Source organism: Rhinoderma darwinii, chromosome 3 (assembly GCF_050947455.1).
Source record: "Rhinoderma darwinii isolate aRhiDar2 chromosome 3, aRhiDar2.hap1, whole genome shotgun sequence".
Classification (NCBI taxonomy): domain Eukaryota; kingdom Metazoa; phylum Chordata; class Amphibia; order Anura; family Rhinodermatidae; genus Rhinoderma; species Rhinoderma darwinii.
Window position 1 is genome coordinate 128,752,391 of NC_134689.1, and position 16,885 is coordinate 128,769,275.

Below are 16,885 nucleotides of genomic sequence, written 5' to 3' on the forward strand. Positions count from 1 at the left end.
GCTTTTAAAAATATCCAATTGAGTAACTGTACTCTAATTTTTGAGGTCATTGTCCCAGTCAATAAGTTTCAGGTCATTTCTAAGCTGATCAAATTTTGCCTTTCCAAAGTTCATAGTGGCTTCTCAACAATGCATCCTATTGAAAGACAAGTGAAAGTTTATTATATTATGGTCTATATTTCCTAGATGCCGCCTAGTCTGCACCTCTGTTATTTTGTCAGGTCTATTGGTTAAAATTAATTGCAAAAGGGCCTTCCCTCTAGTTGGGTCCTGCACCACATGGGAAAAGTAATTATCTTAAGTTATTGACGGAAACCTGTTTTCTTTATGAGTTCCACAGGTTTTAGCTTCCTAATTTATATCTGGGTAGTTCAAGTACCCCATAATACATAGTTACATAGGTTGAAAAAAGACATAGGTCCATCAGGTTCAACCTTTCTCAATAAATTACACGTCCTTCATTTCTAGATTATTTATAACCCTTAATGCTATTTGTCAGTAAATAATCATCTAGCCGTTTGGGGTAGGGCTGTAATGAATCTGGGTAGGGAGACGGACAGGTGAGCCCTAATCTACCCGCAACTTAGTCCCTGCCTACTTGCATGGCCGTCCTAAGCGACGGCGTACAACTGGGCGACGGTCCCTACGCTCAGTAAGTGCAAGACAGACAACACAAGACAAGGGCACACAGAAGCAAAGGGGGAAGTTGGGGCAGTTGCCCATGGCAACACCGTGAGCAACAGGCAGTAGTGAACGAGCCGAGTCAAACCAGGAGAGTACGTAGTAGCAAAATCAGAGCAGGAGAATCGTCAGTCAAGCCAGGGTCAATATGAAACAGCGGTCAATCAGGTAAATAGCAGGAATCGCAGAGCCAGGAAACAAGACAATCACAGGCAAGGAACAAACTGCAAGTGAGGGTATAAATAGACCAAGGGCGGGAGCAGCAACGTCAGGCCAGGCTGTGATAGGTTCTCCCTCTCCCCAGCCTGCCAGCCTGAGTGGTAACAGATCGCGTCACTCTAGCAGACCTTGGAGCTGATGAAGGCTGATTAACGACGGGCGTCGACACAGAACCTGTGTCTGGCAAACCCTTTACAAGGGCAGTCCATAGTTTGACTACTCTAACTGTAAAGAACACTTTCCTATATTGGTGTCTGAAACGTCTTTCTTCCACACACAATGAATGTCCCCTGGTTCTTTGTAGAGTCCATGAAAAAAGCAGATTATATGCTAGTTCTTTGTATTGACCACACATATAGTTAGTTATACATGTGTATTCATAATAACTACCTCATTTTGATTTGCTGCCGCATCTATTTTCCTTAGTAGTAGACTTTCTGTGGATTCCGGTATATTTGGCGGCTAATTGCAAACCTCTGTCAGTATTTTATTATTGTTTTTTTCTGCATGTATTTCTACCCATAGATACTCCACATGTTCAGTTCCTTCACATAAATCTTCCTGTAGTTTGGGCTTTAGAAAGGACTTTACATAAGGGTAAATCCCTCTCCCTTTCTGTTTTTTTTACGATTCTCTGTGATCAACTATAACCCCAGAGGATTATCTTGAAGATCCTGGGTCCCAATGCAAAATCTGAGACAGGGCCCCTCACCTACAATTTGCCATTTATAATACTGCCATCTACCCTATGGGCCAGAGGGTCCTTTGGGCCCCCTTTAGGCACCAGGGCCTAGCTGCTACTGCTGAATCAACTAAAAAGCTATAAGTTAACCACCCAGTCATAATTATCATCCAGCCATGTCTCAGTTATCCCCACTATGTGTAATGACAGGGATGGGGAAACAGACAAGTGAGCCCTAATCTACCCACCACTCAGTCCCTGCCTACTTGCAACGACCCGCCCTAGGCGACGGGGTACAACTGGGCAACGGTCCCTACACTCAATAAGTGCACGACAGACAACCAGACAAGGAAACACAGAAAAAAGGGAAACGGGGCAGTTGCCCACGGCAACACCGTGAGCAACAAGAGTAGTAAATGAGCCGAGTCAAACCAGGAGAGTACGAGGTGCCGAACATAGAGAAGGAGAGTAGTGAACAAGCCGAGTCAAACCAGGAGAGTACGAGGTACCAAACGCAGAGCAGAAGAGTAGTCAGTAAGCCAGGGTCAATACGAAGCAGGGACAAGTAGTACAAGAAGCTGCAGCAGGGCCAGGAAACCAACAGAGAAGAATCACAAGCAAGGAGGAACAGGAAAGGCAGGTATAAATAGACAGAGGGCGGGAGCTAGCTCCGTCTGGCCAGGCTGTGATAGGCTCTCCCACTCCTAAGCCTACCATCCTGAGTGGTGGAAGATGGAGTCAGTCTCACAGACATAGAAGCAGGTGCAGACTGATTACCTATGGGCGTGGATACAGAAGCTGTGCCTGGCAGATCCTTAACACTATGTCATACTTTTCCTCTGACATTATTAATTCTAGTTGACCAATTTTATTAGTCCATTTTCTAGCATTGGTCAGCATACAGTTTATAAGTTTTGGATTGTTCAGATGAAAAGACTGCAATCGCACACTCTCTCATGCTGTGGCACTGTCCATATCTGATTGGACAGTGTCACAGCCATAGTAACACGCCCCCTTGCCAGTACACGCCCCGTTGACTGTTCAGGGGGTTATTTAAATATCGGGCACCAAATATAATGGCACTGATATCGAAATAACGGTGGGAGGTAGAAAAAAAATGTAAAGTGCCCCAGGGTTTGTGCAGCCCTCCCCATTACATGCTGCACTCAGCTGCACATGTATGGGGAGGTGAAAGGTTCTCTTTAAAGGGGTTTTCCCACAAGAGACATTTATGACACATCCACAGGATATGTCATAAATGTCAGATAGATGCAGGTCCCATCCCTGGGACAAGCACCTATATCCAGAACGGGGCTCCCTAAACGCCGTTCAGCCGCTCTGTGGAAAACCCCTTTAAGATAAAACACACATTAGTTCAAAACACACGCCCTCACTTGCTTTCTCAGCTTGCTTTTAAAGCAGTTTTTTTTTTCCATAACCATAGCCATACCTCTCAACCATCTCAGATTCAGCGGAACAGTCCCGCATCCCGGGTGGCCAGTGGTATATCCCAGTGTCAACTGTATCTACGTCCTCAGAACGTAGATACAGTTGAACCCTATGCTGTAGCAAGGAACTGTCAGCTCCCTGCTTCAGCATTCACTGTCCACTAGTCAAGGACTCCCTGGACAGAGTGCTACCTTAAGCACTGAGCCCAGGGAAGCCCTTGACGTCACTGACCATATATGGAGAGTGTAATAACATGACCGTGAGCCGTCAGGTTTACTCACCTCCTGACAGCCGCAGCCATGTATCAGTGAGCGCTGGCCTGCCAGCGCTCACTTCCGCTTCACTCTGCGGTGTCCCATAGGGTGCGTGCACACGCTCGTGCCTGCTCTTAGAGGGCCAGCACGCACCTGAATTAGAGAACCAAATTAGTCCATGAGCACCCTGGACTGTAAGGAGGGCCCTGCCCCTTCCTGCATTGTCTGAGCATTGTTGTCATTCACCTATGTTCGTCTCTGCAAATGGTCCCTTAAGTGTTTCCTAGTTCCCAGCATTCCCATTCATGCTACCTGTATCCTGTGTCCCGTACTATCCTGGATCAAGTGTCGTTTAGAGTTGGAGTCGTGTCATGCTGTGTACTACGCCTTTCTGGTTACACCACGCCTGGTGTCCATCTGCTGCCAAGGTCCCATCCGAGCCTGTCTTCGCTATTGTCAGAGTTTACCACAGGTACACCTATCCGAACTATTGACTTTGACTTGTACCCTGTTGACCAGCTGCTATACCATCAAGGCGGGATGGCCCAGTGGGTCCATGCACCCAACGTGACAGACAGTATCCAAGGAGAATATGAGCAGCACAGTAGAACAAGACCACCAGGGTAAGGGGTGCAGGCCTCCAGAGATCCAACTTGTAAATCCCCAAATGTAGACAAAAAATAGAAGAAGAGGCAGCACTCCAAGTGGAATGCTGCCTCTTCTTCTATTGTTTTTCATATATGGACAGTGACGTCAGTGGCTCATTCAGGAGCGGAATCCCCAGCCAGAGGATTGCCAATGCCCCGGCCAGGGATTCCGCTTCTAGAGGAAGCCCCTGACATCACTATCCATATATGGAAAGTGACGTCAGGGACTCTTCCTGGAGCGGAATCACTGGCTACAGCGTGGCTGATTCTATGGCTGGGGATATCACTCCTAGAGGGAGCCCCAATGCCGCTGTCTACAGGACTGGGGAGTAGCACTATCTCTAAGGTTTGTGTGGCACTTTCCACATGGGCACTGTGGCACCATATGATCATTATCTACAGGGGACACTGTGGAGTTGCTGCGAGATTACAATTTTGTTCCCGTCAGGTAAGCTACTGTGACATCACAAATGTGTTTACATCAGGTAAGGGCCTGTTTACATCAGCGCCTTCCATTCGGCTTTCTGTTCATCTGTTAAGTCAGAGGAACAGATGAACGGAAAGACAAATGGAAATTATCGTTTCCGTTTACAATACCATTGATCTCAATGGTATTTTTTGGGTTTCAGTTTGTTTCAGTTTGCCTCCATTCCACTAGGTTTCCGTTTAATTCACGTAAACAATAGCACAGCACACTATTATATTGTTTCCGGAAAGCCGAACGGAAGGGCAACGTTGATGTGAACAGGCCCTAAGCTGCTGCAACATCACAAATGGGTTTTAGTCAGGATAGCTACTGGGACATCAAAAGTTAGTTTCAGTCGGGTAAGTTACTGTGACATTACAAATGTGTAACTCTGACCCCGATGAAGCCGGGTTTTTGTCGCTGATACGCGTAGGGCAGGGTTCCTTTTGTGTCAACCCTCCTGCTGGATGTCTGGATGTTTTTTTCGTGCTATTTGTATCTTGGTTAGATATGTGTCTGTTTGTATTGGATGTCATATTACTGCATCGTTTTTCATATAATTAAGCGCTATTTCCATGCACTGATTTAAATAATTTGTCTTATATATATTCCAGCAGTTGAGTATATTTGAAGGCTTATACACACATTAATGGTGTATCTTATCATGGATCACAGTTTTATTTTTCTGTATGCCATGTTTTTAATTATGTTTTGGTTGTAATAAAATGTGAATTTCCTTTTATAGTCTGGGTGTGCATGCTTTTCAACTTTGCCTTAATTTTTGTGTTGATTTTGGTTATATTGAATTCTGGGGGAATGGCTTTACACTCTCGAAACATTAGTGTGCACAACCAGGAAGGAGACACCGATCAAGGTAAATTCAAGGAATAATTGTTTATTATCAGGTTTCCATTAGGTAAGCTGCTGTGACATCACAAGTGAATTTCAGTTTAAGTAAGTTGCTGTGACATCATAAACATGTTTGTATCAGGTAAGCTTTTGTAGAACACAGTGGATTTTCTGACATACAGTAAACCCACTTGTGATGTCACAGCAGCGTACCTGATAGAAGTTTATTGGAACTCCAGAGGACAAAATAAAAATAATCTCATTGAGAAGAGTAGTCGATTGGGAAATGCTATGTACATGGTAGTTACTTAAAGAGGCTCTGTCACCACATTATAAGTGCCCTATCTCCTACATAAGGAGATGGGCGCTATAATGTAGGTGACAGCAGTGCTTTTTATTTAAAAAAACGATCTGTCTTCACCACGTTATTAGCGATTTTAGATTTATGCTAATGAGTTTCTTAATGCCCAAGTGGGCGTGTTTTTACTTTAGACCAAGTGGGCGTTGTACAGAGGAGTGTATGATGCTGACCAATCAGTGACCAATCAGCGTCATGCACTCCTCTCCATTCATTTAGTCAGTGCATAGGGATCCTGTTAGATCGCTATGTGCTGTCTTATACTAACACATTAACGATACTGAAGTGTTTAGACAGTGAATAGACATTCCACGGGATGTCTATTCACAATCTCTGCACTTCGTTACTGTTTCTGTGGTAGTTACAGCAGAGGAAGCGTAATCTCGTTGTAACCTGTCATCTACAGCGTAATCTTGCGAGATTACGCTTCCTCTGCTGTAACTACCACAGACAGTGTAACGAAGTGCAGAGATTGTGAATAGACATCCCGTGGAATGTCTATTCACTGTCTAAACACTTCAGTATCGTTAATGTGTTAGTATAAGACAGCACATAGCTATCTAAAAGGATCCCTATGCGCTGACTAAATGAATGGAGAGGAGTGCATGACGCTGATTGTTCACTGATTGGTCAGCGTCATACACTCCTCTGTGCAACGCCCACTTGGTCTAAAGTAAAAACACGCCCACTTGGGCATTAAGAAACTCATTAGCGTAAATCTAAAATCGCTAATAAAGTGGTGAAAACAGATCGTTTTTTTAAATAAAAAGTATTACTGTCACCTACATTATAGCGCCCATCTCCTTATGTAGGAGATAGGGCACTTATAATGTGGTGACAGAGTCTCTTTAAGACAGTCTTAATTGAAGTGCAGCGAACTAGATTGTTCTTCAAGTAGATTACTGTCAGGAAATACAGAAAAGTGTTTGACATGATAATTACTTTACCTTTAATATCCCCAACTCTGAGAATTTTGTGAATAGTATGAGTTGCTCTTTGAAAGAGTATGTGTCATATATTTACTTTTAGTTTAATTTACTTGATTTAAGTATAAAAAGACAATAAGCAATGTGTTAGGTCTTTTTTTGATGTTGTAAACATTTATTTTTTAATTAAGAAAACCTTCCCTGGGGGCGGCCATAGTGGAGACACACACACTTCCTTCCTGTACTTCCTGTGTAGTCAGTACAGCAAGGTGTGTGCGCTTTATGGCAGCTGAAATTTAACCGGAGTGAAATGACAGAGAAATCTTATTTTTGTAGTCACCAAGAAGTGATGGAGTACAGCCCTCCCACAGGGGAAAAGCATACAGAGCCTTATCTGTGTGTATATAGTGTATAGTGTTGCTATGCTACCTTATCTACACACAGAGCCATCAGCAGCCACACACTGAGGTGAAAGCTCTGACAGGATTTACCTCTGCCACTTGTTCAGCCTCCTCCTGCTCCATAATACACAGGAATCGATCTTACATTGATGGTAATAGACCATCCAGCATGAAGTAAGATAGCAGCAGAAATGTCTCTTATGTTTTCTTGCTGTACACTCACAGTCTCCCCCCACACAGTGGACTTCTCCCAGCTCAGAAGAAGGAAATCATGCTGCTCACTGCTGTCAACGTCAGCGGAAATCATCTGCCTTTCTTAAAGGGGCAGAGCTTTTATCACTAAATTAGAATGGACATTTTTTTATTTTCCTAATTAAACATATTTGAGAAACATATTATATTTTAGTCTCACATTACTTTATGAGGTTTCCCAGGTAGTGATAGGGACTCTTTTAGTCTAAACTTAAATTAAATACCTGGTATCTTTTTCGTAAACTCTACTAAGATCTGGACATGACTTGTAGCCATTGTTGTCAGGAACACAAAGTTGTCATCAGTGCTGAGGTTGTCCTAAAAGGAAAGGAAATGTTTACTTTAGGAGCTTACACATTATTTTGAACAAAGAAATAAAAAAAGGTAGCATTATCTGTCAATATATCATATTTTTGTTTAAATAATTTTTGCTTCTTTAGCTTTGGAAACCTTGAAATGGGATTGCTTGGAGGATAATATATCTGTAGATCGCACTATGATTACAGATCTTATCACAGACTGTCATTCATGCCTAAATTACACATTTATAATGTCCCTAACCTAAGTACAGCGTGTCTGATATGAATCTAGTTTATGGACTTATCTTTGATCATTATCTTTGTGACCTCCATGAAATGCTGCAACACACCCTAAAAAGCACATCAACTTGTGGAATTTAAAGGAGGTGTGTCACACACACACACACACACACACACACACACACACATACACACGTATTTTATATATATATATATATATATATATATATATATATGTATGTGTGTGTGTGTGTGTGTGTGTGTGTGTGTAAAATATTTGCAATGTCACTTGTTTCTTCTTTCCCAACTTCTAGTACTTGAAAAAGGTGCGTGCAACTATGGAGTAACCGAGCTGTTCTGGAAAGTTGTAAGACAAACATTGGGCCTGTAAGCTCTTCATGGTTGGTCAGCACTAACATTATAATTACTAATGTTAAGAATTCTTGATAACCTTGTGGTTTCAACATAATCAATGTTCTATGTGACTTGGTAAAGCAACTGTCATCCTATTCAACCCATGATCAGAGCAACCGAAAAGACACTGGATAACAGCAAAGTTGTAGTAGCCTTAACAATGGTTGACATGAAAAGAAATAAAACTAAAATAGCATTGAATAAAATGCAGTGAATCAGCATATATAGCCATAAGATAAGGCTTTATACTCAGGCCAAGATTATTAAAGTCACCATGGAAAAGCGCTTAAACCTCAAGGAAGTAAATAGTGATTATCACCAGAATCTAAGCACGGGATTATCTGTTTATGATATCATTCAAATTCTTTATAGGATGTTTTAATCTCTAAAAGATTTTTGATGATACCTTCCATGCAAAAAAAACAACTTCTTTATATGATTTATAAATAAATCTTTTAATATACAATATTAGTATGTGTGACTATAGAGTCAGGATTTTATTGAAATTTATTTAATGTAATAAAAGTGATAGCTGTTTGCTGTATTGCATATTTACACATAGATCTTGGGGCTTGAGAAAGCGTTGTACGTGAAAACGGCTGTTTTCGTCTTCCCCCACACCTATTTACAAGCATTAAAGAATTTTCTACGTCAGACCGGGTGAGTGCGACTTTTTTCTCTCTACTTGCATTGTGTTACACATAGATCTCTTTTGTGCAATTTATGGAAAATGTAAACCTAACCTTTGACGTGTCGTTTTTTTCTGTGCGGGCCAATAATATAATTCCATAAGCAAACATTCCCATTACAAAACAATTGTTGACATGTATTCTGACCTACCAAGTTGTACACATAATTGTTTTTTATGTCTACCTTCCTTCTGTTTCCTTGTTTCAATAGAATGAGGTTATTCATTTCTATGATGACGCTTACAGAGATGAATGACAAAGGAAATAACACGTTACATATTGTTTTATTCCTACTCAGGTCTATTTCTTTTTATGATATGGGAATGGAGAAAAGACAGGTGTTGAAGGGATAATGTGCACGTTTGTGAAAGCTGTCAACCTGGTCATACAAGAGCAGACGTCTCCCCAACATCTGTCAATATATCCCACCACTAAGATCTCAAAGAACTTTACAGTTGCACATAAGTGGTAAAAAGTGATCCTTCCGTTTACTATGAATAATGACACCGACATAGCTATAGGGGTGGTAGCAGTTGTAGGCACACCTAGATCCTGAAGTATGAGGGCCCCAAGGACCTTTCCATCACCTCAGGGGACAGCATGACTACAAATAGCACATAACCGATTTTGCGTTGGATCTCTGGAGATACTAGGTGAAAGGGCACAGCATGTTCAAAAATCGGTATGTATTTCTGAGAGGGCATCCTAAGATTGAACATTATAAATGTTTTAACCCATTTGTCAGGACTTCTCATTAGGCTGCCTATTGTCAACTTTATACTATAAGGACTGTGGGTATCTAAGAAACTTTCTAGCGTATTTGTTTCTTTTGGGGAATATTGTCAATTTTGTGATTAGATACATTCTCAATTAGGGTACATATAATATAATGATTAATGGATCTAAATAATGTCAATTTCAATAATATGGGGGGTATTTACAGTTTTTGCAAATATCTGTCTAATAGCAAAAGTTTTAACATCTATGCGACAAATACAAGAAATTATCATCGCACTTTTAGTAAAGATGAGAAAGGAAGAAAGGAATAACCGCTGCTTATTTTCTTGCCCATATTGAATATAATTATATATCAGGTACAGTCCAAACATATTTATTATCTTTATGTATAAAAGTATATGAACGTTATATACTGCATTCTTTTTAGAGAGACCAATATTAAGATTATGCAAATTACTCTGTTTCAATCACGTATGACTAAACGATATCACATGACTATACTCACTACCACTTTCGAAGCCAGGTCCTGAGGCAGTCGATGCTTGCTATATGCATCCATCACATACTGGAGCTGTTGCATCTCATCCTGCGTAAGTTCTGCTTTGACCTGTTCCAACATGATAAGGCAGTATTAAAACTTAGAAATTCTCAAACATTCCGAACCACAATAAAGAAATACTGAAATATAAGCACAACATTTAACAACTGCCTATTTATTGTTTATTCTTCTAGTATTAACCCCTTCCCACCGCAGCCATTTTTCCGATTTTAGTTTTTTCCTCCTCGTCGATATAGCTATTATGAGGGCTTGTTTTTTGCTCGACAAGTTGTGGATTTTTCACCGCGCCATTTATTGTACCATATAATCTAGTGGGATACTGGAGAAAAAATATTTGTGGGGTGGAATAGGAAAAGAAACAGCGATTCCTCGATTTTTTAAGGCATTCACCGTGTGGTAAAAGCCTAAAGTTAACTTTATTCTGCGGGTGAATAGAATTACGGTGATACCAAATTTATATAGTTTCTTTTATATTTTACTACTTTTACAAGGAAAAAACTGATTGTTAAAAATACAATTTATGTTTTGTTGCCATATTCAGAGAGCCATAACTTTTTTTCTGTTGATTGAGCAGAATGAGAGCTTGTTTTTGTGGGGCGCGCTGTAGTTTCATTGGTACCATTTTGGGGTGCATGAGACTTTTTGATCAATTCTTAAATTTTTTGTGGGAGATGAAGAGACCGAAAAAAACTGTGATTCTGGCTGTTTTTTGTTTTTTTTTATGGCGCTCACCGAGTGGCTTAATTAATGTTATATTGTAATAGTTTGAACTTGAACAGCGATACCAGTTATGTTAATTTTTTTTTTCCATTGTGCTTGGTGGAAAATAGGATAAGGTTTTTTTTAACTTTTAATGTTTTTATATACACATTATATATATATATATATATATATATATATATATATATATAAACTTTATTTAACTGTACTTAACTTTTTTTTGCTTGTCCCCCTAGGGACTTGAACCAGCATGATATACTGCAATACTAAATTATTGCAGTATATTGTTAAAATGAAAACAGTTTTCTATAAAGCCCTGTCGGAGGCTTCATAGGAGTACAAAGATGGCAGACCTGGGGGCCTTCATCAGGCCCCCAGGCTGCCATGCCAACCCCCGACCCCCACAATCACGTCGTGTGGGGGGGGGGTCTGATGCAACGCCACAGGGGGCGTCTAAGCATCTAAGGGGTTATACGAACGGGATTCCGCTCGAGACTCTGAAGTGTCGCGTGAGCCCGTGAGCCTGCTCCTTACTCCCCAACCTGTACCCATAGATTCCTCATACTTGTCCCCAAACAATTTTCCCTGTCATAAACACATATATAATAGCATATTTCTAAATAATACAGTCATGCACTTACCCAAACAAACACCTCAACACCATTACATGTAATTACCACAAAGACCAAAGCAACCAATAATATCACTAACCAGTGGCCATATAGTGGTCGGATACCAATTCTACACTAGCGCTCTGCAGGATATTTTCACGCTATAGACCTTATATAAGTGAATACGCATAGTTATATATACAGTGATTCATAGGTAATGTCTTCTCTGATTGGAGTCATTCACTTTCTTGCTCTACTTTATCCAGCCTGTTTTTGGCATGTGTTTTTTTATATTGGTTAATGAACTCCTATTGAGAGACATAGGAATTTATCTACCACGAAAAAAAAAAACATTATAAAAATATAACAAAAACGCAATGTGTGAATCCAGTCTTAGGCTTGCAGCCTATGAGACGCTGGGAGGAGATCCAAGCTCAGGTTCACGTGATTCATCGCAACGGCCTGCCCAGAAGTACCGTTCCGACGTCTTATAGGCTGCAGGCCTAAAGTGGCATGTGGCCTCTAAGAGTGAATGTCAAAGCAGGTAGCTGACAGCTTCCTGCCCTGCCATAGTATTGAACTGTATCTGCGTCCTGGGAACGCAAATGCACTTGATACCGGCAGGCACCCAAAAGTCCAGATGTCCGGTGATAGCGATGACCCGACATTTGGATGTATACTTCTCTGGACTAGAACACCATATGACAGACATAAAAGTCCCAATACTGAAAGGTAATTTTAAGAGTGACGGAAAGGGGTAACTCTGGGAATTTAAACTAAGAACGTTTTTCTTTTGCTTTACATTGCTAACATCAAAGCACTATGTTTTAGAGTGACAACTTAATATCACATTATCTGATGGAAGGACCTCTTTAATGTTTACTATACCTTTATTTGCAGCATTTGGAGGACAACATGACATTAATCTATGACAAATATAAGAAGTCAATTAAGATAAAAGTATACAGCGCCTGTATGTGACACATTAAAAAGGTTTTCCATGTTCTGACAACTGATGACCTTGAATAGGAGTAGAGCTGCAGCTCAGACGCTATTCTTTGATCAGAGCCGACTGCTCCGATCATATACTGATGACTTATCCGGTGGATAGGTCATCAGTTGTCAGGACATGGAAAACCCCTTTCAGGTTATGTTCAAATGTGGTAGATTTGTTGTTAAAATTTCCTGCGAATGTATCATTCATTCGAATCAGACTTGCAGAAATCAATGCACATGCTGCAGAAACAACCCCATTCAGATGTATGGAACAGATATTTATGCATCAAATCGGCCACACGTGAACATAGCCCTAGAGTTCCACTTAACTGTAATCTATGGCACATCTAAGAATTGATTCATTTTAAAGAATTGTTGTAGCACAAAGGATTAACTTTACTCATTGGCAACATTCAATAAGTCTAAATTATAATGTATTGACAATAATTTTGAGGCGACTGCAATTTGGTATTTCAATAAGGGCCTGTTCAGATCAGCGTCACCCTTCCGTTCATGGGTTCAGTTAGACCTTTCCGTCGGAGGAACCCATGAACGGAAAGCCAAATGGAAACCATAGCTTCCGTTTGCATTACCATTGATTTAAATGGTGATGCTTCTGTTGCAAATGGTTTGCGTTTGTTTCCGTTCCGTAATGTTTCTGGATTTTTTTGCAGAAATAATAGAGTAGTTGGGCTTTCCGTTCATGGGTTCCTCTGACAGAAAGGTCTAACCCATGAACGGAAGAATGACGCTGATATGAAGACACCCTAAAGATTTTTTTTTATATATTCGAACATTATGTTGTTATGAATGGATTATTGTGTGTTACCTTTGGAATATTGTGGGTTGACACAATGTATTGACATACACTGAATTAGAAGACCAAACAGTGTACTGTAAGTCACGGATGATAACATAATATTAGCTTTGAAATCGGAAGCAAAGTAGACAAATGACAAATATTAGTTCTGATGAGAACATGGAAAGTTTGACCCTCATATTTGCTCAAGCATTAAAGGTCTAAATCATATTGTAAAGAGAATATCATGTATTTATATAATGCAATTGTATTATCTATCTATGCATGTTTAGTTGATGAATTACGTATAAACTCAGTGTTGGATAGTGGAACCCTGGGCTCACCAAAGGAAATTCATCTGAGAGCCCATTACACAAGTTATGCAGAACACAGGGGCCCTGTAAGCTTAGGGGCTCACTCACTGTCTTGTTAGAAGGAAAATTATAGTGCTAATAATTGTGCTATTGTTTCCCATACTTGAAAATTACTAGTTGATCGCGATCCATCAGTGTAATTGGTCCACTAATGATATTCTTAACTCCCATGAAGAAGGCACTTTATGATGAGCCCCTAAGGGCACATTCAGACGTAGCGGAATTGCTATTGAATTCCGCTGCAGACATCCAGTAGAAACCTTCAGCAGCCATTTTTTTCATTGGTTTCTATACCTTTTTAGGTAACTTAGGTCAGACGTTGCGGAAAATAACAGTGCGGAATTTAGGCTGCGGTGCAGAATTTTCACTGCGCAGCATCCACATTATGTTGCGGAGAAGCAGCGTATTTTCACTGCAGATTTCAGCCTTTGCAATGCAAAGGCTGAAATCTGCTGCAAGTCCGCTGTGATATCCGCAACGTCTGAATTACCTGTCAAATATACAAATGTTCCTGCAAATTCATTGCATATTTGCTGCAAATTTGCAGCAACATTTGCAGCAGAAAAATTCCGCCACGTCTGAACGTGCCCTAACTCTTAACCATTCAGCTGTTGTGGAGAAAAAGGGACCTGTTTGTCATTCATTGCGCATGACCCCTCAGCAGGTGTGGTCAGACTTTTATGGTATGCAAGCTACTTTTTGTAGTCTGAAATCAGTGATAGGGCCCACGGTCCACAGGATGCACTTGCTGCATTACAGTTGTATTTTACAACAATGTCAGACACAGATACCCCCATAACAGTGTCAGACACAGATACACCCATAAAAGTGTCAGCCAAAGATTTCCGTAACAGTCTCTTAGACAGATACACCCTTAATAGTGTCTGCTCAGATGTTCGTCATAACAATCTTATAGATGTTCCTTATAACAGTCATTACATAGTTGACCATTGATTTCAAGGAACGCAGTGTAATGCTAATTTTCCTTTGCAGCTGCACCGCAATGTAAGGTCTGAACATAGCCTATAAGAAAGTTGTATAACTTTTCAATAAAGAATGATTAAGCTCATTTATATAAAACCTGAAACCCCCTTTTTACAGAATATAATAAATGGAAGAAGAATATGATAAAGAATAGTCCCATGGTCACAGTCTTTAATGGATGTGTGCTCTGTGAATGTAGATTCATAAATGCCATATTTGTCTTCTTATCGCATAGCATGTTACATAAACCTACATAACAACATATTTAAGGACTGTTTTAAATGGCTTTTTAAAAAATCTTTTAACCAAGCCACATGGTATTTATTATTGACTTTAGGGCCATGAACAACATTTTACAGAACCTCTCTCTTATTAAGTAGAACAAATATGCAGAGTAGCTGGAAAACCTGTATTTATACTGACTTTGTGAAATGGCATCAATCATATATAAAGGTTATATGTCACAAAGTATACAACCATATAGAATATACTGGTCTGAGAGCTCTACTCTTAAAGAGAACCTTTCACCTCCCCATACATGTGCAGCTGAGTGCAGCATGTAATGGGCAGCGCTGCAAAAACCCTGAGGCACTTTAAAAAAAAAATCTACCCTCCTCCGTTATTTAGATATCGGTGCCGTTATATTTGGCACCCAATATTTAAATAACCCCCTGAACTGTCAATAGAGCGTGTAATGGCAAGGGGGCAGGTAACATGGCTGTGACACTGTCCAATCAGCTACGGACAGTATCACAGCAAGAGCTGGAGAGAGGAGAGCGTGTGCACGAGCACGCTCACACTCCAGCTCTCAGCGGACAAGGACAAGACTGATCTGTTGCGAGAGATCACACAGTCACACTGTCTTGTACTTATTTATAAGATTTATAAAAACTGTCTAACTGCCCATAGCAACCAATCAGAGCTGTGCTTTCATTCCTTAAGCTGCTCTGGAAAAATGTAAGTTGTGCTGTGATTGGTTCCTATGGGCAACAAGACCAGTTTTACTTTTAGACAGTTTTGATAAATGAGGCCCATTGTCTTCTAGGCATTCTGTAATGACGGGGAAGGGAGACAGACAGGTGAGCCCTAATCTACCCGCCACTCAGTCCCTGCCTACTTGCATCAGCCTGTCCTAGGCGACGGCGTACAACTGGGCGACGGTCCCTACGCTCAATAAGTGCACGACAGACAAACAGACAAGGGTACACAGAAGCTAAGAGAAATGGGGCAGTTGCCCACGGCAACACCGTGAGCAACAAGAGTAGTGAACGAGCCGAGTCAAACCAGGAGTGTACGAGCTACCAAACGCAGAACAGGAGAGTAGTGAACGAGAAGAGTCAAACCAGGAGTGTACGAGGTACCAAACGCAGAGTAGGAGAGTAGTCAGTAAGCCAGGGTCAGTATGGAGCAGGGTCAAATAGTTCAAGCAGCAGTAGCAGAGCCAGGAAACAGGAGAATCACAGGCAAAGGAGGAGCAGGAAGTGAAGGTATAAATAGACAGAGGGCGGGAGCTAGCTCCGTCTGGCCAGGCTGTGATAGGCTCTCCCACTCCTCAGCCTCTCAGCCTGATTGGTAGAAGGAGGGGTCACTCGATCAGACTTAGGAGCAGACTGACTAACCACGGGCGTCGACACAGAAGCTGTGTCTGGCAGATCCTTTACACATTCTCTGTGATCTGTGCAGAGGTAGGTCACTATGCAGGGAGGAGGAGAGCTGTGTCTGTCACCTATTTTCAACGGTGGATCCTGTGTTATTTGCCTCCAGTTTTATAATAGAGATGTTACCTTTCTCTATAATGCTGCCTGTGATGATAATGGGATAACTGCTGAAAAGCGATCTCTTACAGAACAGGAAGTATTGAGGTCCATTGCCAGAGTGGAAACGCCAAGATTTCAGGATAATTTGTAATATAGATAATGACATGAAAATTTAATGAACATCACCCAAAGTTCTTAAAAAAATAAGTTTAATATAAAAACTTGATTTAAACAATAGGTAATTTTCTGTTGACACATTCCATTTAAACGTGCATTTGGTACAACTATGGTGCATACGTTAGTGTTCAATTACACTTTCCACCTCTTTTCACAGTCGACTGCGCTATTGTTTAAAAAAAAATGAAACCTTACGGAACAGAGATAAACGGAAACCATTTGCAATGGTAGCATTACCATTAAAATTGATGTTAATGCAAACGGAAGCTATGGTTTCCGTTTGCCTTTCCGTTGATAGGATCCTCCAACGGAAAGGTCCAACAGAACCCATCAACGTAACCTAA

The 16,885-nt window shown here is 40.8% G+C and overlaps 1 protein-coding gene across 1 annotated transcript in view; it reads right to left on the reverse strand.

Annotated features, from left to right (window-relative positions):
• Window positions 1–16,885, reverse strand: part of NR1H4 (nuclear receptor subfamily 1 group H member 4) — a 105,359-nt gene that overhangs the window by 28,772 nt on the left and 59,702 nt on the right. Inside the window, exons 6-7 of the mRNA XM_075856702.1 lie at window positions 10,070–10,171; window positions 7,409–7,502 (exon numbers count right to left, since the gene is read on the reverse strand). Coding sequence (XP_075712817.1) covers window positions 7,409–7,502; window positions 10,070–10,171 — 196 coding nt within the window. The remainder of the gene's footprint in view (window positions 1–7,408; window positions 7,503–10,069; window positions 10,172–16,885) is intronic.